Source organism: Rhinatrema bivittatum, chromosome 11 (genome assembly GCF_901001135.1).
Source record: "Rhinatrema bivittatum chromosome 11, aRhiBiv1.1, whole genome shotgun sequence".
NCBI lineage: Eukaryota > Metazoa > Chordata > Amphibia > Gymnophiona > Rhinatrematidae > Rhinatrema > Rhinatrema bivittatum.
The window spans coordinates 46146308-46171882 of NC_042625.1; the positions used below are offsets into that span (position 1 = coordinate 46146308).

Genomic DNA, 25575 nt, shown 5'->3' on the forward strand with positions numbered 1-25575 from the left:
TAACGCTACATTATTTCCTAAGTTGGACCATAGTACTGGGGTGGGGCCAGCCACTAGATTTCGAACTAGGTGGTGCCGCTTTTTGAATAAGTGGTGCGTTGTTGATCTTTGGAGGCAACGCTATCCTCATTCCCGGTCCTACACCTTTTATTCTCACCCCCATGGCAGCTATACGAGAATTGACTATTTATTTGTCTCTGTGCAAGCTCAGGCTCGAGTGTACCAGACGGGGATAGACCCCATCACCTGGTCTGATCATGCTCCCATATGGATTGAGGTAGCCCTTCAAGATTTAGACCCTGGGTACAGACCCTGGCGACTTAATGAGAGCCTTCTTAAGGACCAGGGGTTTCTTGCTAAACTGGAATCCCATCTGAAACATTACTTTCAGGAGAATGCTACTGGGGGTCCTAGTCCACTGCTTCTCTGGGAGTGTTCTAAGGCTGTTATGAGGGGCCACTTTTTGTCCCAGGCGGCCTATTGTAATAAAACTAGGGCACTTACTAGGCTTACTTTAATGGCTGACCTGGAAGCCTTGACAAAACAACACATTGCCACCTCCTCTCAAAAAATCTACCACCGCATATTGCAAATTAAGAGTCAAATTTGCTCTTTGGATGACGAGGCTATCGGTCATCGTCTCCTTTTATTAAAGCAACAGTTTTTTGAAGGGGGTAACAAGGCGGGGCGCTACCTTGCACATAGATTGCGAGCAGCTCGGGCCCAGACGACCATTGAGAAAATTGATCTAGGGACTGGGCCGCCCACTACAACCTCGGAGGGTATTAGGCATGCTTTTACTAACTTTTATGCTCAGTTGTATGCCCCTGATGGTACGGTGACAGATGCTGCTATTGATAGATACCTACTTTCGGTCAGGTTGCCCACTCTCACGGATTCCCAGAGGGAATATTTAGACAAGCCCATCGACCAGGATGAGGTCCTTCAAGCTATTAAACATTTAAAGCCAGGCAAGGCTCCAGGCCTCGACGGATTCACGGGTATTTATTATCGCAAATTTGCGCATATATTGGTGGGTCCCTTAACGGACGCCTTTAACTCTCTCTTACAAGGTGCCACCCTTGGTAGTGATTTCAATACGGCGGGTATAACCGTGCTTCCCAAGCCCGGCCGCGATCCCACAAAATGCAGCTCTTACAGACCTATTTCGCTAATTAACATAGATCTCAAATTATTGGCCAGAGTTCTGGCAGTACGACTTAATGGGGTCTTGCCTGGCTTGGTGCATAACGACCAAGTGGGATTCGTGCCAGGTCGCCTGGCGGCGGACAATGTTAGGAGGATTGTGGACATCATTGACTTGGTGCACACTCATCGACAGCCGGCGGTCCTCCTTTCCCTAGATGCCGAGAAGGCTTTTGACTTGGTTCACTGGCCATTCTTATTTAAAACATTGCAGCGCATGGCATTTGGCTCCTCCTTTATGTCTTGGCTGGGGAAGCTGTACGATCACCCTTTTGCTCGGGTTAAGGCCAATGGGGGATATGGGGACTCTTTTTCCATTCAGCGGGGAACTAGACAGGGGTGCCCACTGTCCCCTCTCTTATTTGCTCTATTTCTGGAGCCTTTTACTACAACAGTTCGGGAATCCGAGGATATTGTGGGGGTGCGGAGGGGTGATCACCATTTCAAAATCTCCCTTTTTGCAGATGATGTGATGTTCACCCTTATTGATCCGGTGAACTCACTTCGGGGTGTTATGGCAGAGTTGGGTCGGTTCACAGCTGTTTCCGGCATGAAGGTGAACTACGACAAATCGGAACTTCTTAATCTAACCCTATTCTCTTCTGAAGTCCGAATGATCGAACAGTCATTTCCTTTTAAATGGGCCCAGCCTGCGTTGAAATATTTGGGGGTTCGTTTGGGATCCTCTACCAGTCAGTTATTCTCCCTGAATTATGATCCTCTCGTAAAAACCATTCTAAAAGATTTACATGGCTGGCAGAACCAAATGCATTCCTGGTTGGGCCGCCTGGCTGTCCTTAAGATGAACATTCTCCCCAGATTTTTATATTTTTTTACGACCCTTCCCATCTACTTACCCAACAGTGTACTCAAACAATGGCAACGAATTTTATGTAGCTATATTTGGCGCAGACGTCCTCCAAGAGTGGCGAGGACCACGTTATATAGGCCAAAAATCCAGGGGGGAGTTGGGAGGATGTGACGTCATCCCAGCAGATGGCGGACTAAATCTGAGTCTCTCCCTCGACATCAGCCAAAGCCACTGACATCGGGCGTTCTGACCGGCGATTTATTGCCCAACCACTCCTAATAACATCGGGCTTGCCGGCAGATGTCTCACCGGCGAAAAACGGTGGATTTAAAAAATACTCGTACAGCAAATTGCCGCAAGAAGGTGAGGCCCCAGGCGAAATCATGGCGGGGGCGGGGAATGAGGCGGCGGATATCGGAGCGATGGCCACGGGCGACCCTACCGACGAAAACGTGATCCCCACGAAATCGGAGATGAAGGGTTGGGTCGAAGAAATAAAATCTGAAATCGCGGCGAAAACCGCGGCCATCATGTCCTCCATAGAGGAGCTCAAGGAGGATATTGCTGAAAATGGCCGCCGGATATTTGAGGTTGAAACCAGAGCAGAAGCAAATAGTGCGGACCTCAAGGAGCAGCAAGATAAAATTCAGAATATACAGGACGAAATGGAACGCCTGCAAGACAAGATGGAAGACTTAGAAAATAGGTCCAGGCGGCAGAATCTCCGCTTCAGAGGCGTCCCGGAGGGCCCGGAATATGCAGACTGCATAACCACAGTGGCACAGATCAGCGCCATGCTTTTGGCCTCAGGCGCGGGAACCACTTCTTCAGAGCCAGAGGAGGTAAAAATAGCAAGAGCCCACAGGGTTTTTGGCCCCCGGGTTAATAATTTGCCTAAAGACATTATAGCGTGCTACCATGAATATGCTGTCAAGGACAGAATTGCTAACATAGCGCGGCAGCAAACCAGCTGGAAGTGGCAGGGACATGAGGTCATGATATTTATGGACCTCTCACCCATAACAATAAAAAAAACGGAGGGATTTTAAACCGGTCACTGACCTCCTCAGAAAAGAAAATATTCGATACCGATGGCTATTTCCATTTGGGCTTAATTTTACCTTGAAGGGCGTAGCACATCGGGCGAAAACGCCGGCAGAGGCCTCCAACTTTCTGCGGGATGCAGGTTACCCAGAGATTTCGGGTTTACCTGTCCCCCCAAAACCACCAGTTCGGCAGGAGGGGCCACCGAGATGGCAACGGGTGACCAGAGGCGATAGAAGGCTGCGGCGCCACCCTGATTCGATTACACAGCGCTGAGCTTCGGATTGATGAGCGAGATGGAGTCACTACGGGGGATTCTTGCCATCTCAGGACTCACATGCGTTGAAATGTCCAGGCTGGGTCATCGCTCGTGGGACTGAGGCCTGGGATCCTGTTTGTGAGGCTTATCTCACAGATATCTATTAAGCTTGTTTAACTACGGTTTAATTAGGGTTTCTGCTTGTTCTAAAGTTGTGGCACAAGGGTTTGTGATAGACAGCTAATATGTTAGAGATGTCCTGTTGTCAAATATTGTTTTCTTAAGCATATCTGATGGTATTGAGGGAGGACTACTGCTGGGATGATCGACTCCTCCCTTAATCAGACAGCGTGGCCCTGGGACAGGGAACAAGCTGTGGGGGAGGTGGGAGAGCGGGGGGGGGGGGGGGGGGGAGGAAGCTAGAGGATGGCAGCTATCACCGAGTTTATCATATAATGGACTCATGGAACACAGGGGAGCGCAGACAAGCCAGATTAATACAGTGGCTGGGACCGCGGGGGCGGCCCATTGGGAAATTAGCTTTTTATGAATCATTCACATGACAACTTTTAACATTATGTCCCTCAATGTAAAGGGACTGAATTCACCCTTAAAGCGGCAATCCCTCTTTGATGACTTGAACTTCCATCATACCATGATAGCCTTCGTGCAAGAAACTCACTTAAAGAGAAGATACGAGTACTTACTTAAACACCCAAGCTTCCCTAGACAATATTGGGCTGCAAGGCCAATATCTAGGAGTGGGAATACTTATGCACAAGGATCTGATATATGAAGAATTGTTATGCCGGTCAGACCCGGAGGGCAGGTACTTATTACTGGTTATCACTGTGGGAGGGGAGAAGTTCACCCTGATTAGTTCATATGCACCCAATGCGGGGCAGAGCGCCTATATGGATGGTCTGTCTCAGATTATAGATCTGTGGGGCGAAGGTCATATAATCCTAGGAGGGGATTTTAATCTGACGATGGACCCTCGCTTAGATAATTCCCACACTACCTTTTCCACTAGAAGAACGGACCGACAGGCATTTCGGCGATTTTTACGACACCACGGTCTCGTAGATGTCTGGCGGGTTTGGCACCCCAAATCCAGGAATTATACCTTTTTTTCTAGGGTGCATAAATCCTACTCTCGTATTGACTACTTACTGGTAGATAAGGGCTGCTGTAATCAGGTTCTAGCTCCGTCCCTGGGCCCCATCACGTGGTCTGATCATGGACCCGTGTTTGTGGATTTCCACTTCTCTGGGTATGATAAGGGACGCAAATTTTGGAGACTCAATGATAGTCTACTTGAAGATGAGGAATTTTGTACTCGGTTGTACGGGGACATTCAGGAGTATTTACAGTTAAATGACATCCCGGATACGTCTCCCACTACCCTGTGGGATTGTCTGAAGGCGGTGGTGAGAGGGAAACTTATTGCCCGGGGCGCCTATGTAAAGAGATGCAAACAGCAAGATAAGCTTGATACTTTAATGCGATTGCAGCAGCTGGGGCAGGTGCACTCCGCTACAGGAGAGGCCGATATATTAATACAAATAGACACGTTACGCAAGCATTTGGCGGATCTGGAAGCGGCCCAAATCGCACACAAGTTAATTTGTAGTCAGCAGCAATATTATGAAGGAGGCAACAAGGCGGGCAGACAGTTGGCCCGAAAATTAAAGATCCGTCAGGCCCAGAATAACATTGTTAAATTAAAGGCCGACAGTGGAATGATATTAACCTCCAATACTGATATTCGGCAGCGCTTTCTCCGTTATTATACGGAACTCTATGCTCCCCAGACCAGCATAAACCAAGCTGAGCTGGAAGCCTACTTTCAAAATTCTACTTTACCGCAGGTCACCCCTGAGGCTCAAATATTTCTAACTAGGGATATCACTGCTGCAGAAGTGACTTGGGCCATTAAATCCATGAAAATAGGCAAATCCCCAGGGCTCGATGGATATACCGCCTCTTTTTATAAGAAATTTATGGGGTTACTGGTGCCTCCGCTGGTTTCATTATATAATTCTCTGCAGGGGACGGCTTCGATCTCCCCGGACGATAATATGGCAGGGGTGACACAGCTGGCGAAACCTGGCAGGGATCCTACGGTATGTGGCTCTTATCGCCCCATATCTTTAATTAACTTAGACATGAAAATTCTAGCCAAAATTTTAGCCCACAGGCTTAATGTTTCCTTGCCCGGATTGATTCACCCCGATCAATCAGGCTTTATCCCGGGCCGCATGGCGTCGGATAACGTCCGCAAAACAGTTGATATCATGGGATGGGCCCGCTCGCAACACATTCCACTGCTTTTGTTAGCCATAGATGCCGAAAAGGCTTTCGACTATGTGCATTGGCCCTTTTTGTTCCATACCTTGCGCTTATTTAATCTGGGAGACAAGTTTCTTACATGGATTCAAAAATTATATGAAGCACCCTCCGCTTGTCTAAAAATTAATGGGGGGTATTCCTCTTCGTTTGCAGTTGGGAGGGGTACCAGGCAGGGGTGTCCATTATCCCCACTGCTGTTTGCACTCTTCCTGGAACCCTTCACTCATCGCATTCGGAACAATCCCTTGATTTCTGGAGTGAGCGTTGGAGATTTTTCCTCTAAAATGTCTCTTTTCGCAGATGACATTCTGTTTACTATTACTGACCCCCTTACATCATTGCGGGCACTTTCTGGAGAATTAGCAACCTTTAGTAGTGTATCGGGGTTTTCGATCAACTGGGAAAAGTCGGAATTGTTAAATGTCAATGTCTCCCCAGATTTGCTTGGCCAAATTGCAAGGGAGTTTCCCTTCAAGTGGGCTAATCGCAAGTTAAAATACTTGGGGGTCTATCTGGGCACAGAGAATGATCTCTTTCAATTAAATTATACACCGCTTATGGGGAAAATATATAAAGACCTAGAAGAGTGGGATAGATATCACATTTCCTGGCTGGGGAGATTAGCAGTACTAAAGATGAACATCATGCCCCGGATTCTGTATTTACTGCAGACATTACCCATTGTTATCCCTGTAAAGTTATTGGATAAATGGCAAAGAGACTAAACAAATATTTATGGACAGGGAAAGACCCAGGATTGCTCTGAAGACGTTGTTCTTGCCTGGATATAGAGGAGGGGTGGGGGTGCCCAGTCTGGCCCGTTACCATGGGGCGGCCCATTTGAAAGCGGCCATAGAGTGGCATGACATCAAACAGAGCAAACCCTGGGTGCGCATGGAGCAGGCCATGATGGGTACTTTTCCTATTACAGCATTGTTATGGCAGACCAAGGTTTCCAGGTGCCTTAGATCGCCCCTACCCGAGACTGTACAAACTACCCTAACAGTATGGGACCGGTGGAAGAAAACCCTAGTGGGCTCCCAAAGTTTCTTCCACAGCACACACTTATTTTATCACAGGGAGTTTCGACCTGCTGGCAATCCGACAGCGTTCAAGCTCTGGCTCGATAAGGGTATTTCACAATGGTCCCATATTTGGTCCCCTGGGGGTCTGCTAACATTCCATACCCTTTGCCGCCAATTCCAGTTGGGGCCTGCAGATCTCTTTCGCTATCTCCAAGTTAGACACTTTTTCCTTAGAAAGCGGATTGAAGCTGACCTTGTAAAGGGTATTTCATCTTTTGAGAGTATGTGTCGACATGCACATAGGGTTAACAAACATATTTCTAATATATATGGCTTATTAAGCGATGACTTTGATATGTCTGCGTCACATATACAAGCGTGGCAATCAGATTTACAATGTGATTGGATGAAGGAGGACTGGTTGCGGATTTTTCAACGATTAAGGAAGGGACTTATATCCACCCAGCACATTGAAAATGGGTACAAATTATACTACAGATGGTATATCACACCAAGTCTTATTCAACATTATGCGCCAAACACACAGGGGCTATGCTGGAAACTTTGCCAGGACAGAGGTACTTTTTTCCATCTTTGGTGGCAATGCCCCAAATTACAACAGCTTTGGAAATTGATATCGGCGTGGATATCTACGATTTTGAAGGGCAGCATACAACTTACACCAGCACAAGCGCTACTGAATGATGAACTCCAAGACAGATCAAAATTTCATAACTATTTTATTAAATATGTGGTCACCGCGACCAGATGTGCTATAGCGCGGTGTTGGAAGGATTCCAGCGTGCCCACGTTAACTACGGTTCAAGCATTGGTCCTTCACACGCACACTCTGGGGAAGGTTACAGCATTTCGCAATAAATCGACTCAGAACTTTCATAAGATCTGGGGCCGATATGAACACTGGCTCCGAATGTCTACTGCTCAGTAGTGAACTATAATGGACGATTACAAGACCGGTGCGGCCAAGTGATTCTGTTACCGCCCCGGGAGGGCGGAATCCAATGGGACTTCCTATCACTGCAGGGCTATTGTTCTGCCACAGAGTTTTTCATTTATCAAGCTTATGTGTTCTTTGATGTCTGATAGCAGGTGTATTGCTTACCATATATTCATGTGGTCTATGCTAGCTAACTCTAGGGGTGGGGGGGGGGGGTGGGGATATCAAGGGGATGGGTTCGCGTAAAATGGCTCTCAGCTATACAGCACAATAGCATTGACTGTTCAATTCTGGTTGTATTGCATTTAGTATATGGTGCACAGTTGTTTTATTTCATGCCAATAAAAGCTATAAATCAAAAAAAAAAAAAAAATCCAGGGGGGAGTTAACCTACCGAATTTATTTTGGTATTACTCAGCTGCACAATTACGAGCTCTGGTTGCTTTACATCGCACTAGCGACATACCGCAGTGGGTGCACTTAGAACAGTCACTTCTAGGGGATTTTCCCATTTCTGCGCTGCCCTGGCAACCTAAAGTAACGTGGGGACCACTCTTGTATCTTCCGTTTGCTCTCCGCACAACCCTTCGGGTTTGGCACACTTGGAAGCCTACGCTTGTGGGTCCTGAGAAATACACTATAATGACTCACATGTGTTCTAACACGGTATTTTCTATCCAGGATCACTCCCCGACGTTGACTCAGTGGACCTCTGAGGGCATTGTTCGTCTGGGACATGTCCAACAACAAGGGTCGCTTATGACCCGCGATCAGCTTTGCTCTACATATACTTTGCCTGCGATAGATTTTTTACATTATGCTAAGCTGTACTATTTTGTTCAAAGGGGTCTTCGTGGGAGTGCCTTAAAATTAAAGGGTACCCTCTTTGAAACCTATTGCAAGAATGCATCCACCATACGGGGCGTTATCTCTAAGATCTATAGCATTCTTAATGGGGTGGTAAAGGATCCCCCCCGACATCGTGGTTTGTGGGATCGGGACTTTCAGTGTCAGTTGGATGACCAGGACTGGGACGCTATCTATACACTTGCTCATAAATGCTCAGTGTCGGTGGGTTTACAGGAAAACTGTTACAAACTTATTTATAGGTGGCATTATACCCCGGTCCAGTTACATAAATATCGTCCAGCCCTATCGGACCGTTGTTGGAGGGGGTGTGGGAACACAGGTACCTATTATCATCTTTGGTGGGAATGCCAGGCGGTTGTTATCCTCTGGCGAGAAGTGTTTGCTTGGTTATCCACGTTTATTCCGGATTCGATAGAGGCTGAACCCTGGCATGTGCTTTTAGGCCTTCCAGTTCCCGGACACAATAACCACACTCAGAGGTTTTTGACACATGTTTTTATTGCAGCTCGATCTGAACTAGCACTCCATTGGAAGGGTACCACCATACCGAGCTTAGCTAAAATTCAACATAGGTTATACATGTATTACCAACTCAGTAGACTTACTGCTGTGCTCAGAGATCGCATGGGTATTTTTGAGAAAATTTGGGTCCATTATGTTAAGTGGCTCGATTCTCAGGCATCTCCATCCTCCCCTGCTCCTTGCCCTTGAACGTCATTGTGGCATCCTGGTGATTAGTGGTGTTTACTGGTGTTTCTTGGCCTCTTGCATTTCCGTGTTTGTTATTTTGCAACTTTGTGATCATTTAGTGTGGGCTACCCCATACTGGATCTGCTGGGGGACCTGTCCTCTGCCCGCTGTTCTACTTCCCTTGATCTTCACTACCCCTTCTACTTCTCTTCTCGCTCCTTTACCAATTTATAACCCTGTGTTCCGATGTGTGTGTGTGTGTGGGAGGGTGGGGGGTGGATATTGGGGTTGGGACATACTTATACATTGTATAAAACTGGTTACTTGGGTTTTGTTTACATGTGCATGGAAAACAGTGATTTCATTATTGATCGGGCTCTGATGCCTGTTTAACATTTGTGTTCTGTTTTTCTACTGTTTTGTAGCCTTGTTTGCCAATAAAAATTTTTCTACACAAAAAAAAAAAAGCGACTGTTGCTAGGTAGTTGAAGGAGGCCATTACCTCCACATATATCTGTCTCGGGTGCGCCATACCGGACAGTTTGAAGGCGCATTCCACCAGATCTCAGGCGGCATCTTGGGCGGAAAGTCAGTTTCTCGCCACAAGAGATTTACAGATTGGCCACTTGGAAATCGTTACATACCTTTGCTAAGCATTACCGTGTGGATGTCCATCATCCGGATTTCGACTGCTTTGGCAGCAGCGTTCTTCGAGCGGGACTCTCCAGGTCCCACCCCATTTAGGGTAGCTTGGGGAACATCCCAGGGGTCTGGACTGATCCTGGTACATACAGGGAAAGGAAAATTGGTTCTTACCTGCTAATTTTCGTTCCTGTAGTACCAAGGATCAGTCCAGATGCCCGCCCTTGGAGGATGGAGAGTCCGTTACATCTTATTGTTTTCACTCTGCAGAATACTTTACAGGGATGGCCATTCGTGTTGCATAGCGAGGTGTCCTTCCTTGTACATAATTTAAGCAGTTATTTGTTGAGCAAATTGATGTAGCCATTGGTTCTTACCTTTTGGGGGTTTTCGTACTCTATTTATTCATTCTGCTATGGTATGGATAATACTGAAGGATTGCAGGTGGCACACCAAGTTAAGAGGGGTGCCTGTTGGTTTTTTTTTTCTCTGACTCCATCTGCTGGAAGGGAGACACAACCCAGCAGTCTGGACTGATCCTTGGTACTACAGGAACGAAAATTAGCAGGTAAGAACCAATTTTCCTTTCTTATGTACTGGTTTTGAGGCAAATTGGTAGATCCCAGTTTGTTTGGATACGTCTTAAACCCTGTCATTCTACATACTTGTTCACTAGTGGAATCCATCTTCTCTGCTTCTTTAAGGCATGCAAGTGTAAGGCAGCAAATGCATCTGAAGCAGGTCTAACTCCCTGACTACTACAAGTTAATGTATGGATGACTCAGCTTAGAAGGCTCCCTTCTCATCCCCTGCTCTAACAAACCTTGTACAAACTCATTCAAACTCTGGGGAAAGTATGGCCTTTAAATAATCTGCTGCTAGTCCAGTATTTTTCTGGCAGGGAAGCGAGATTGTCATTGTTTGTGCCAGATCAGAAGGGAGAGGTTAGACTGCAAAGGTTAGGCACAGTGGGAATAAGTGTTTTGCTTAGTTGCATGGCCAGTGTCCATGGTGGAATTCTCACCTGAAGGAAGTGCAGCCTACTCTGTCAACCAGATTTTAAGTTTACATGACTGAGGTATGGCTTGCCATGTACAATTTGGAAAGGAAGTCTACCTGAACTCTTAAAATATGGATGAAATCATGTAGGCAGTAGTTTATGCTTAAACTGGTTCTTAACTCAGTCGCATAGGCCTCTCTCGACTGCAACTGATCTGGTTTTCAGAATATCCATATTGAATATGCATAACACATATTTGCATACTTTGGGTCTAAGAGCGGAGTTTATTTATATTCTGCTTTTTCAGGCACTTCAGAGCAGATAATATTCAGGTACTGTAGGTTATTGCCCTTTTCCCCAGAGGACTTACAATCTAAATTTATATATGAGGCAATAGAAGATGATTTGTACACAAGGAGTGGAAGTGGGATTTGAATCCTGGTTGCTTTGGTTTGCACCCCCACTGCTTTAATCACTAGGCTACTCTTCTGCGGTATCTGTGAGTTTAATGTATATGTTATGCATATTCAAGGTGGATATTTTGAAAACCAGGCCAGTTGGAGGAAGGTATGTAAGAACAGGTTGAGAACCATTGGAAGGAGGTGTGGTTAGTGATGGCCATTGTAATTTGTAAGAAATGGAAAATATATGGATGAAGAATTGCTGACATTCCTTATAAATCTCACACCATGCCGAATATTTGCTTAACGATCTGCATGCATTGAAGGGATACAGGGGAGGGGTTTTGCTAATGCTGGCTCAGGCAGAAACGTGCTTGCCTCTACACGTACAATCATATCCAGGAAAGTTTGCCAAAGGAAGCCAGAGTTGGGACTAGTGGTTGCTATCATGTTTTCTTGCTGACTTTCCTGGACCCCTTTAGATTCCTCTGTCATAGACCATCCATCCTCCGAGACTAGAAAACCTCAGGCAGATACACTAAGCTTCTTGCCAATAAACCAAAAAATGGAGACATCCCTTTTGTGTATTTGGCCCTGCAATGTGACTTGTAATAGGAGCTGACCAAAGATTTTAGATTTCAGCTGCTATTGAAGTTGCCTGTCTTTACAAAACTGGATGAACCTCAAAATCCAGAGTTACTATCTCCTCACTCTCCCAATGTTTATAGTGCTAATATGGTGTTTTATGTCAAAATTCATTGCAGTACTTACTTGTATCTGCCTTCCTGTAGTCAGGTGAAATTTAACCATGGGCATAAATGTCTTGGGATGTACCCTGGATCTGGGTAGAAACAGCAGAGAGCTTGTCAGCATGGTCACAGAGAACATAGGATTGAACTTGTTTACTTATTTTCTATAGTGATTGTACTAGTTAAAGTAATTGAATATATAATTTCTGGATTATATTCATGTCACACCTAATCATTTGCTAAGATAACTTGAAACCTTCCTTGTTTCTCCTTTTTCTGATTGGAGATCTACCTGTTTGGTTTCTGTGACTGTATCTCAGCATAGGAATGTGCATAGTGAGAGCAGCACCTTAGCTTGGAAGGATGTGAATTGTAGGGGATTTGTTTTATTTCAGATCAAGTACATGTCTATGAGGATAAGAAAGAAGCACTGCAGGCTGTGAAGATGATGAAGGGTTCTCGCTTTAAAGCCTTCTCCAACAAAGAGGATGCAGAGAAATTTGCTAGAGGGATCTGTGACTATTACCCTTCTCCAAGCAAGTCGCTCCCCTTATCACCAGGGAAACAGGGACCAGGATATAACAGGGGTGAGAGCTTGGCAAAAAGTATTTATGATCTTTTCAGATGCTATGACATTTTTTTTTTTTAAAAAAAGCTATACAGTACCCTGTTTTGTCACATGTATTCAATTTAAATAAACTAGTGCATTCTATCACTAGGCTGTGGTATAACAGGAATGAAAATTAGCAGGTAAGAACTAATTTTCTTTTATTGATCTGACAGCTCGAGCAACGCCATGTAATGTTTGCTAATATGCTCTGTCTGCAAAGCCCTGTCTCATGTTTCCACCCACTAGAACAGGCGGGCATAGACACACAAGCTCATGCAAGCGCATATAGTGCCTTGCACACACATGCACAGACTCCCCCAAACACACAGCCATGCAGGCACCCACATGCATACACACAAGCTGTTGTACACCAGGCTATCCAAGCAACGCTGGCACTTTTCTGCTAGTATGTACAGTAAAAGGAAAAGGCCACTTCAAGGAGCTTAAAGTAGTGATTCACAAAAGGTCCTAAAGCACACTCTGGCCAATTGGGCTTTCAGGATAGCCACAAAGGATATGCATGGGAGATTTTCTTGAACTGCCTGTGTTTATATCTTGAAAACCAGCCTGCTTAGGGGGTACTCAAGAACTAGGCGTAGAGGCCTTTAATTTTCTTATCAGTGACAAATGACAGACTCCTGATGCCCACTGTTCATAGTCGTTCATAACTTGTGATGCAAGTGTGTCTTTGTAACTCCTGGAAGTGAAGTATTTCCAGTGGATACTATGTGTATGTGTGTGCGATCCCTCGGTACTGCCCTTGAACCTCCTTTAGTAGATAGTGCTTCAGTGAAGTTCTCTGAAATAACTCTGGCATGGAGGAGTCCTTCCAGTGCACTTTGGAGCAGCCTAAAGATGATGGATTGCATGATAGTTTTTGTGAAATAGAGAAGATGCTAAAGCATCTTAGAAGAGGTGATGTCCAGAAATAAATTGTGATTATTTTGCTGCTGTTTAATTCACTGTGCTACAAAATTATCCATTCCTGTTCATACCCAGATCAGCCCAGACAAGTGGGTTTATGCATCCCTCCCAGAAAATGGAGGCAGAGAACAAAAACTTTGAAGCACTGCTACTTAACAGTCCCTCAGTATTTCTCTGTCTCCAGCAGATGGTAGAGGTACAAATCTGCAGTCTCTTAGTTAGCACAGAGTAGGGAAAAGAAGATCCGGAGCTCCCAGAGATGTTAGGTACCTTTTGTGGGCCATCCCTCTGGTTGAGCAGGGTGAGTGGGGGATTGGATATCCCTGGTCAGGCTCGACCCTTGATTCCAGGGGGGGGAAGCCAGGGGACCTGGTTCCCTCGCTCCCCCTGAAAGTTTCCCACCCAAGCTGGCCTGTGGAAGCGTCCTGGAGCCCTAGAAGCAGGAGAGTATCCTTTTTTGTCCTTCCTTGAGGGATGCTGGGGATGCTGGGTGCCTTTCAGGGACGTCTGTGCGGCTATTTTCCCATGCTAAGGCTCTGTTGGCTCATCGTCGGGCGAAGGAGAGGCTCGCACAGCTTGTGTTATCTGTTCAGCACCTGGAGCCCGGACAGTGGTGGAGCTGCGGTGGCTTTATTTTTTCTCCTCTGTTTATTTTTAGCTGCAAGCGCCATGCCAACTCCTGCTGAGCGCAGGAAGTCCTGTGGGCCTGCGGGGAGGTGCTTTCACCTCAACGCGGCTCTTCTCTGCCCGAACTGTGTCTCTGGAGGTGAGAGAACCTCAACACAGACTCCCAGGGGAAGACGCTGCAATCGGACTGCAGGTCCTGTGCAGGAGGCCCCGGGGGAGGGGGCACAGAGATGGTAGCCATTTTGGCTCCACATGGAGGCCAGGGACTCCCCTCCCAAGCTTGCTTCTGTGGTTTAGGGATCAGATAAGGGTGGAGATGTACTAGCAAGCACAGGAAAGGCATGAGTGACCATGGAGCAAGTGGCCTCTGTGGATTTTGTTTTGCTGATGCACAAGACCTATCTCGCCAGGCAGGAGCTGGCGACTAAGCAGCCAGCCTCTCAGCCAGACCAGGTTGGCTTTAAGAGGCCTCAGGCTGAGGCTTCTCCGGAAGGGGGGCATTTTGCACCTGTTGGGTCTTGAGCATTCGCTCGGTAATGATACGTCTGAGAATTCAGAGGGCAATGATCCGATGGGCGAGGATCCGCAAGTGGACCAGGGCGCTGGTCAGGACATGGATCCAGGGGCTCGGTTGTTGGGAGACCTGGATACGGATGAGGTCCCTTTGACGGAAGGGGATGATCCTAGGGTGGCTAGGCTATTTTGTAAGAATGAATTGCGACCACTCATCCCTCAGGTTCTGGAGGAACTGAGGGTTAAGGTGGTGCAGGAGGACTCCGATACGGAGGGGGTAAGCCCGGTGTTGGAGGGTTTGCGTGGACCACTGAGGACATTCCCCTTGCCGAAGCAGATGAAGTTGATTGACCAGGAGTGAGATTCCCTGGAAGCCAGTTTGAAGGTGGCCAGGTCTATGGCCAGGTTGTACCCCCTTGCCTGAGAGCATCTTGGAGATGTGAAAGCTGCCGAAGGTGGATGCGGTGGTATCGGCGGTGATGAAGACTACCATTCCTGTGGCAGGGTCGGTGGTTTTGAATAATGTCCAGAATCAGAAGCTGGAGATCCTGTTGAAGAGGCTGTTTGAGGTCTCTGCTCTGAGCCTGAGGGCTACAATCTGTGCTAGCCTTATGCAGAGGACTTGTTTGTGCTGGGTGCAGAAGGCCCAGGAGACCGCCAGAGGTACCCCTGTGACTGCTGGCCAGGATGCTCCCCTGGAAGCGGGTGTGGCTTATATGTGGGATGCCCTCTATGATTTGCTTTGCACTTCGGCTAGGAATATGGTGGCCACGTGACGGCTTCTGTGGCTATGCAGTTGGTTGGCGAATGTTTGGTCGAAAGCACAACTTGCACGTTATTTTTGGTGAGGACCTGGAGAAGCTAATGAAGCATCTGGCAGACTCTTAAGGGGAATAGGTTGCTCGAGGATAAGAAGGGCACTAAAAAGACCTTTCCGTCTCGCTCTTGCTTCCGAGAGATGAGATTTTGTGCCAGCAGAAGTTCGTCCAGTTCTTCACAGAAGCAAGGTTCAGGATGGCAGCAGTCCTTTCGGGGAACCCGTAGACCAGCCAGAGAGGGTCCCGGACAGGGGTCTGGAGGTGCCAAGCCCGCCCAATGAAGATAGGCTGGTCCACTCCTCCCTCGTGGCTGTTGGAGGAAGGTTGTTCCGTTTTTTTACAAGGAGTGGCCCAGAATTACCTCGGATCAGTGGGTGCTGGAAGTAGCAAGAGATGGCTACTTGTTAGAATTTTCTTGACCCCTCAAGGAGGCCTTCGTAGTATCCCGTTGTGCTTCACCCGCCAAATGAACAGCAGTGCGGGATACTCTGCTACGCCTGCTGTGATTGGAAGCCATTCAATTGGTGTCGCTCGAGGAGCAGCACGGTCAGAGAAGGTATTCAGTGTACTTTGTGGTTCCCAAGAAGGAGGGCTCATTTTTGGCCCATTCTGGATCTGCAAAGGGTCAACGTGACATTGCGGGTTCCACGTTTTTGGTGGAAATGTTGCAAACCATGATTGCAGCACTGCGCAAGGTGGCCTTCCTGGCCTCTCTCGATCTGACGGGGTATATCTCCACATTCCCATCAGGGCGGATTATCAGAGATTTCTGTGATTCACTGTGCTAGGATAGCATTTTCAATTTCAAGCCTTGCCCTTTGGATTGGCTACGGTGCTGAGAACGTTCACGAAGGTGATGATAGCGGTGGTGGCAGCCCTCAGGGCATACTGGTTCATCCTTATCTCGATGACTGGTTCATTCGGCTGAAGTCAGAAGCGGAGTGCTTCACCTCCATTTGGCAAGTGATGGAGCGCCTGGAGTCCCTAGGCTGGGTGATAAACCAGGCAAAGAATCAGTTGGTCCCGTTTTTAGTCCTTGGACTATCTGGGTGGGCAAGGTGTTCCTTACCCCGGAAAGGATTCTCAAGTTGCAGTCGCAAGTGGTTCATCTGAGGGACCTGCTGGTCCCCAAGGTCTTGGATTATTTGCAGGTCCTAGGGTCCATGGCTTCTATGCTAGATCTCGTGCCATGGGCTTTTGCGCACATGCGTGCCTTACAGAAAGCTCTCCTATCCTGTTGGAATCCGATGTCTGAGGAATTTCAAGTGCATTTGTTGCTCCAGGAGAAGGCCAGGTCCAGTCTCTTGTGGTGGCTATTGTGGTCCAGTTTGGAGAAGGGAGTGGATCTGGAGGTTCTGGACTGGGTGGTAGTGACCATAGATGCCAATCTCAGTGGCTGGGGAGCGGTGTGTTGAGGATTGGCGGCCCAAGGGCAGTGGTCCCCAGTGGAAGCATCCTGGTCTATCAATCATCTGGAAACAAGGGCAATGAGGAGGGTGGTGCTATTCTTTCTCCCTCGGATTCAGGGCTAGACAGTACATGTGTTCTTGGACAGTGCAATGACAGTGGCCTATATCAATCGACAGGGCGGAATGAAGAGTCGTTTGGTGGCTCAGCAGTTTCATGAGTTCTTTGCCTGGGCAGAGCTTCATCTAGCAGCTCTTGCAGCATCTTATGTAGCAGGTGTGGACAATGTGCAGGCAGACTATCTCAGCAGACATCAAATGGACCCAGGAGAATGGGAGTTGTCGGCGGAGGCCTTTGCACTCCTTCAGCACAGGTGCGGCGAACCCCAATTCAATCTTATCTCATGGCAACAAGGAAAAATGCCGAGGCAACCAAGTTTTTAGCCGCCGGAGGGAATTCGGCTACTGCTGTATGTCTTTCCTCCATGGCCGCTTGTAGGTTGGGTGCTATGACACATCGAGCAACATCAGGGACAAGTGATCCTGGTAGTGCTGGAGTGGCTGCGACATCCGTGGTTTACAGATCTGGTGCAGCCTGGCGGTGGACAGGCCCGTTCGCTTAAGCCATTTGAAGGATGTGCTGTTTCGGGGATCCAACTTGTCGAAACAGGCGGATCGCTTCTGCCTACCAACTTGGCTTTTTGAAAGGTGATGTTTCCACCTAAAGGGGGTATTCCAAGCCGGTGATTTCTACTCTGCTTCAGGCTAGGAGATCCTCCACTTCTTTGGCGTATATCAGAGTTTGGAGAGTGAGGCCTGGTGTGGTGCCCATGACACTAATCTCTTCCAGGCAAATGTGGCCCAGGTTTTGGCCTTTTTGCAGGAGGGGCTGTTGAAAGGTTTGGCTTATAATTCTCTAAGTCCAGGTTGCAGCCTTAGGTTGTTTTTTAGAGGAAGGTTTCAGGGAAGCTTTTAGCTTCACATTTGTATGTTAGTGCATTTTTTTTTTTTTTTTTGAAAGGAACAAAGCTTTTGTACCCTCCAGTCTGTAGACTTTGTCCATCCTTGAATCTCAATTTGATTCTGCAAGACTTGTGTGGCCGTTATTTCAAGCCTTTTAAGTAGTGCTTCCTTGAAGGATCTTATGCTGCGATTTGCTCGGCAAGACTGACTTCTGAGCTCCAAGCCTTATCGTGCAGGGAGCCCTTTTTTGTGGATTTCCGTTGATGGGATCTCGTTGCGGCCGGTTTCTTTTTGCACAAGGTGGTGTTGGCTTTTCATCTTAGCCAGATCGTGGAGTTGCCGGGATTTTTGCATTTGATGCCTGATTCTCCCCATGCGAGGGAACTTCATCTTTTGAATGTGACTAATGAATTTCAGACCTTGGACCACCTTTTTGTGGTGTTCAGTGGACCAAGGAATGGTGGTAAGGCAACTACGATTTCTCATTTAAGGAGGGGATTGTTTTGGCCTATATTTGTAAAGGTTGGCTGATCCCTGAGGGTTTGCGGGCGCATTCCACTAGAGCTCAGGCGGCATCTTGGGCGGAGTGTCAGTTGGTGTCGCCGCAGGAGATTTGACAGGCAATAATGTGGTCCTCTTTGCACACTTTCACTAAACATTACTATTTGGATGTCAGAGCCTCAGAGGAGGGCGCCTTTGGGGAAAGTGTGCTATGTGCAGGTCTTTCGTGATCCCACCCAGTGTAAAGGTGCTTGGATACATCCCACTTGTCTGGACTGATCTGGGTATGAACAGGAAAGGAAAATTGGTTCTTACCTGCTAATTTTCATTCCTGGAATAGCTCAGATCAATCCAGACTCCTGGCCCATTCGGAGTATGATTAATTTTTAGAAAGATCTCTCCTGATTCTGGATGCTGCTGGTGATGCAGAGTTTCATTTTGTTCTGCAGGAGATAGTTGTATATGGTTCTTGCAGTTTTGAGATTTAAAACAAAAAGTTTCTTGACCATAGTTCAGGGGCCAGTTTGGTAGGAGTTCCAACTTGTTCCCCCATCTCTTTTAGAGGAAGAGATCCTGGTGGTTGGGAGTTACAGATCTTGGCTTGGGTATAGGTCAATACTGAGGGACTGCAGATGGCACTCTCTGTTAAGTAGCAGTTCCTCAAAGTTTTTGTTCTCTGCTTCCATAAACCCACTTGTGTGTACTGATCTGAGGTATTCCAGGAATGAAAATTAGCAGGAAAGAACCAATTATTTTTATTTATTTATTCCCCTGCCCCCCCCCCCCCCCATGCAACAGATGGCTTGATGTCTTGTGAACTGGAAACTGTAAACAAAGAGAGAGCCAACAGTTTTAAGAGTCCACGCACACAAGATTTGACGGCCAAGCTGCGGAAAGCTGTGGAAAAGGGGGATCTGGTTGCCTTTTCAGAATTGATTTGGAGTAACCCTCGCTATCTGATTGGATCTGGAGACAACCCAACCATTGTGCAGGTGAGCTGACTTGAAAGTCTTACCAGAGGGCACCTGAGTTTACTTAGTGTGTACAGTGATCCTTTTTTGGCTTCTGAATCTACAGGTTGTCACAGCAAGGTGATATGCTATTTTCATAGGGCTATTTGTAGATCCAGATACAGAGGCAGAGAAGAAAAGGGTGAGCAGTTGATAGCACTTCACTGACTGCGGAAAGCTTCCAACCCTGGATGTGAATTAGAATGTGGCAACTTTTACTTGCCTTTGTTAGGCCCAGGTTTTCATTAAATTGGTAGATCTTGTCATTTTTGGCTATAGCCCTTATATTCCCTTTTGATAGCACTACTGGGGTCCGTGACCCTCTGCTCAAGAACTCTAGCCACAATATGGGGGGCATTAGGTATACTAATGGGGCATGAACCACAAGCCCTGACGGATGGTGCTTCCACTTTGGTCCTCCCTGCCATAAATGGGGGGTGAAAGAGGTTCTGACAGAGGGGAACTTAACGGACAAAACAAAGTAAATATTCAGCCTTTAGTGTCTTTGCCTTTCTGCATAGTCTAAAATGTAAAGAAGGGAGTGCTAAAATCTGTCTCCTTACTAAATATTGTTTAATTGATCCGGCGCTTGCTTTGCATTGTAGTTTCTAAGTGCTCTTATAATGGGGTAATTGCATGTTTCGATCTTGCCCATCTCCAGGAAGGCTGCAGGTACAACGTCATGCACGTTGCTGCTAAAGAGAACCAGCCTGGCATTTGCCAGCTTGTGCTGGACACGTTGGAGAACCCCGTCTTCATGCGTCTCATGTACCCAGACGACGACGAGATCATGCTGCAGAAACGCATCTACTACATTGTTGACCTTTATCTGAACACTCCAGATAAAATGGTGAGTTTCCTGATACAGGTCTACAAACTTAATAAAAGTCTCCTTTTATTTTTTTTAAAGTTTCAAAATCATAACATATTACTGAAATACCTCCCAGAAGAGCAGGCATATAAGATGCGCCATTGGCTAAGCAGAGAATCCATATTAGTGCATTGTGTTCCCATCCTGTCTAAGAATGTTTCTTGCCCTTTTCTGTGCTCAGCCTGCCTATATGCTTTCCTCAATCTTTCTCTCCTTTTCCCGCAATAGGGCGATAGAGCAGCAAACAAAGCACTTTGTAGCTGAAGTCATATCTTGCATAATTTTTCCATCTTGCACTGTGCATCTGCCAGGAAAAGGTGGTTGATCCAGTCTGGGGAGCAGGATGTGAAGCATGGCTTTGTTCATTCTTTCCTGTCATTCGTCAGTGTCTACTCCTCACAATTATTGTTGGCTTCACAATGGAACTTTCTTTTTGCTATTAATCACTACTGCTCCCAGTCCTTGATTTCATGCCCCTCAGTGTACCCAGGTTACTCTTGGAAATCCTTTTAGCACACAGGTTTCTGGGGATGTGCCTGGAAACCCTTTAATGTGTGCACAGCCCCCTCCCCCATTCCCTACTCTAGATGTGCCTGGAAATCAAGTCATGCACACAATTTGTGTTAAGTTTTTTTTTACAAACTACAGTTCGATTATCCTGCTTTTTGTACTTGATTTGTCAGACAGAGAGAGGGGTGTGTGTGCTTCATATCACAAACTGCTGAACAAATATGCTGAGTGCTGACTTTCAGATTATTACCCTGGATAAGAGAATATTTACAGAAAGCAGATGTGTAATTCTCTGTCCCTGTTCTAGGGCTTCGATACACCATTGCATTTTGCTTGCAAGTTTGGGAATGCAGATGTGGTGAATGTGCTGTCTTCACATCCAGACATTGTGAAGAACACAAGGAACAAATACAACCAGACTCCCGAAGATGTGAGTTTGCTGCAGTCTCTCCTTTTCACAGTTTTTTTTTGCTGACCAAATGCAGCTCCCTGTTACATATCGCCTCCTATTATTTCTTTAAAGCAGGAGCTAACATAACGATAAATTCCTGTTCGTATCACGGATCAGTCCAGACAAGTGGGTTTATGCAACCCTACCAGCAGATGGAAGCAGAGAAAAAACTTGAGGCACTGCTACATAACTAAGAGTGCCACCTGCAGTCCCTCAGTATTTCTCTGTCTGCAGCAGATGATGGAGGTGCAAACCTGCAGTCTGGAGTTAGGGAAAAAAGAAGAGTAAGGAGTTTCAGCTCCCCGAGGTGTTAGGTTTCTTTGAGGGCTATCTCTTGGTGGAGCAGGGCAAGTGGGGGGCTTGGTGACCCCTGTCCTGACTCAGCCCTTCTTGTTGGGGGGATGGGGTGTGTGTGTGTGTGTGTGTGTGTGTGATAGAAACATAGAAATGACAGCAGAAAAAGACCAAACGGCCCAGCCAGACTGTCCAGTAAGCTCCCACCCTTATTTTCCCATACTTATCTGTTTCACCGACCGCCAAGTTCAGGGCCCTTGTTGGTAACTGATTCGAATTTCCTGCCGCCACCCCCTGCCGTTGATGCAGAGAGTAATGCTGGAGTTGCATCAAAGGTAAATCATAAGGCTTAATGGTTAAGGGTAGTAACCGCCACATCAAGCAAGTTACCCCGCTGCTTGTTTACCCTAACTGCACAGATCAATGCCTTGTTGGATGTTTGTGTAAATCCTCTTTTTCACATTTCCCCCTGCCGTTGAAACAGAGAGCAACACTGTATATGCATTCAAAGTGATGTATCAGGCTTAATTGGTTTAGGTTAGTAAACGCTGCAATAAGCAAGCTATCCCCATGCTTATTTGTTTACCCAGACTGTGTAGTTCAGTCTTTGTTAGTTGTTGTTTGAATACAAATTCTCTCTTACCCTTACCCCCTCTGGGCCCTTCACTCCCTCTAAGTCCCTGGCTCCTTCAGCCCTTAGCCTCCAGTAGCAGGGAAGTATTTCTATTTCTTTTTTGCTTTAGCTGGGCCTTTGTCTTTGAGAAAACAAAGCAAAAGGAGAGTGACACACCGGTATCAGGGTGAGCAGGGCTGAGGCAGCAGCAGGTAGGTCACTGGTTTTACTGCCTGGAGACAGATAGGAGGGAGCAGGCCTAATTGCAGTGGTTGATCAGGGCTGGGTTGTGTTCAGCACCGGACGGTGTCAGGGAGCACTTCTGTCGGCAGCGGCTATTTTTAGCCCTTCCGCACCATCATGCCGACTCCCATGCAGCAAAGTTTGCTGCAACTGCGGTTTAAAGTGGGCTTGACTCGATTTGGCCTCGTTTTACTGGGATTGTGCCTCGGGGGGAGGGGGGCAGGACCTCCACGGGATCACTGGAGAGTGGCAAGAGCGCAGTGGCGGTTGGGCCGGCATTGGAGATCCGGGGGGGGGGGGGGTAGGTCAGAGGAGCCGGCGGCTATCTTGTCAGCACGTGCAGGGAGTCAGGCTGCTGCTTTGGAGCCTCGGGACTCCCCTCCCATGCTGTTTCCCGCTGAACAGGACCATGCTGGTGGCAGGGGAAAGGGAGATGCTCTGGGAGTTGCTGGTCAGGACTCTTCCTCCTCTGATCCGGAGGAATTTTCCATGGATTTTGTTGTTCTCCTCCATAAGGCTTATTTAGCCAGGAAAGGGTTAGGGTCCAAGAGACCATTACCCAGGAAGGCCAGGGATTGGAGGCCTGTGGAGATAGGAGGGATCCTGCGCTTGTTGGGACTCGGATGAGCCGTGGTGGAAGAGTTCGTCGGAGGGGACGGATGATCCTGATCAGATACAGGGGGATCTGGTGGATCCAGACCAGGATCCAGTGGATGCATTGGGAGATCCAATGCAGGATCTGGATGTGGTGCAAATTGCAGAAGGTGATGACCGTGGGTGGTCTATCTGTTCCAGAGGGAGGAACTGGATCCACTGATTCCCCAGGTGTTGGAGGAGCTGGGGATTAAAGTCACCCAGGAGGACTCTGACAGTGAGGGAGCAAACCTGGTCCTGGAGGGATTACAGGGTCCCTCTAAGGCTTTTCCGTTAAGGCAGGCCTCAAGGTAGCTAGGGCTATAGCAAAGTTTTATATCCCTTGCTGGAGCAGACCTTGGAGTTGTGGAGAATACCCAAGGTGGATGCAGTTGTGTCTGCAGTTACCAAAAAGACGACTATCCCGTTCCCTGTACGTACCAGGATCAGTCCAGACTGCTGGGTTATGCCTCCCTTCCAGCAGATGGAGTCAGAGAGAAACTGAAAAGGCACCTCCCATATACCCTGGTGTGCCACCTGCGATTCTCCAGTATATCTCTGACTCCAGCAGATTGAGAGGCATAACCTGCGGTCCGGATCCTTCTTAAATTTACCACTTGGTGCACAGGTTTGCTCCTAACTCCTCTGACTAGATCAAATGTTAGCCTTTGGGAAGACAGCTAGATACTGTTTATAAAAAAAAAAAAAAAAGGGATTGTTTTGAATTTATTTCTTTCACGGCGCTGGCAAAGCTGAGGCATATTTGTGGCAGGCCAGGTAGGGCAGTGCCCTGAAGACTGGTTCCCGGAGCTTATGTACCCGAGTAGCCGGGGGGAGAAATTTCCCCCCTCCTAAGTTTTATGCCAGAGATTTGATTCTCTGAAGGGGGCTTGCGCTGAGGCTATGTTTATATATTTGAGCTGGCTGGTTTCTTGTAAAAAAAAAATAAAAATAAATAAAAACAGAAGAAGGGAAAAACAAGCAAAGGATTCTCACAGCCTGTTGGTGTGTCGGGTTAGAGTTGGGTTCCTGTTCCCTCCGCCCCGGCCTGCCACGTTTTGGCTCCAGGGCTCCGGAGGGGGTGGACTCTCCACTCAGCGCGTCGGGCTTATTTTCGCGCGCTTTTCTCTGTAGCCGCTGCTATTAGGCTGTACGCCTGTCTGGCCTGTGGAGGCTCGGGGGCCCGGCTTTCTCAGGAGGGTCTCTGCTCCCGGTGTATTCCAGGGGGCGAGGGACCCTCCTGACGGCCGGGATCAGCCCGTGGGCTTCCTCTGTAGCGGCCTTGGGAGCCGCAAAGAAGTTGGCGATTAAGGGGCAGAGGCCTGGCCCGCCCCCACTCGACGGCGAGGCGGTGGCCATTTTGGACGCGTCGAATGCGCCGGGAATGGACGCAGATTCAGCGTCGGAGGAGGGAGATTTCCCTCCGGTTTCTCCACCGGCATTAAGCCCGCAGCGCCAGCGAGCCCAAGATCTCAGCGATGCCTCGGGGGACTCTTAAGAGACCGCAGCCCTTTTTCATCTAGATTTCGGTTTTAATGCACAAAGCCTACCTAGAGGCAGAGGCTGACTGGCAGGAGTCCCCTCTCCCCCCTCCTAAGCTTTTTGAGCCGACACCAGACCAGGGAAAGGTGGGAACCCGCCTTCCTCGCCCTGCTGTGGATCCAGATCCGGTGATTCCCAAGGTTACAGACCCTTACCATCAGGATATGGGAGGGGATATAGACAGCCAGGTCACTGTAGAGGGGGACGATCCTCAGATCCTTAGGCTTTTCAGCAAGGATGAGTTAGATCCCTTAATTCCTTTCCCATTTAACCATAAGCTTTCTCAATTTGTATCCAAGGAATGGGATTTTCCTGAGGTATCATTAAAAAAAAAAAAACCAGTACCCTCTGCTAAGCAATTCTTTAGATCTCCTTAAGGTCCCCAAGGTAGACTCGGCCGTCATGGCTGTTATTAAGCATACTACTATTCCGGTGACCGGCGGGACAGCACTGAAAAATCTTCAAGATAGAACATTGGAGATCTTACTGAAGCGCATTTTTGAGATGTTTGCGCTTGGCGTCCGAGCCGTGGTCTGTAGCAGCCTTATGCAGAGGGCTACTCTCCGCTGGGTTCCACAGTTGCTAACCGCCCAGGAGCTTCCTCCTGACTAGACGGAGCAGGCTAACCGCATGGAATCCGCGGTCACCTACACAGCGGATGCATTGTACGATCGTCTACGGACTTCTGCGCGCACCATGGCGTCCGCGGTTTCAGCCAGGCGGCCCTTGTGGCTAAGACACTGGTCGGCGGATGCCTCTTCCAAATCCTCGATTGGGTTAGTTTCCTTTTAGGGGAAAGTTGCTGTTTGGGGATGAACTCTTTAAGGATTTGGGGGGACAACAAGGTATACAAACTTCCTGAGGACAAGCCCAAGCAATTTCGCTCTTTCGGCACCTTCGGAGGCTGTTTTCGCGGGCAACGCCGCTTTCGTGCCAGGAGAGGTTCATCCTTCACGCAGCGGCAATCATCATCCCGAGCATAGGCCTGGTCGCATCCCTTTCGAGGCAGGAGGCCTCAGTGTTCCTGAGCCTTCCATGC

General features: G+C 47.8%; 1 protein-coding gene across 1 annotated transcript in view; it reads left to right on the plus strand.

Moving 5' to 3' along the window:
* ANKLE2 (ankyrin repeat and LEM domain containing 2) overlaps positions 1–25575 on the plus strand; it is an 83184-nt gene that overhangs the window by 15629 nt on the left and 41980 nt on the right. The window contains exons 3-6 of the mRNA XM_029619299.1: positions 12403–12594; positions 19168–19361; positions 20041–20229; positions 21068–21190. Of these exons, the coding sequence (XP_029475159.1) occupies positions 12403–12594; positions 19168–19361; positions 20041–20229; positions 21068–21190 (698 nt within the window). The remainder of the gene's footprint in view (positions 1–12402; positions 12595–19167; positions 19362–20040; positions 20230–21067; positions 21191–25575) is intronic.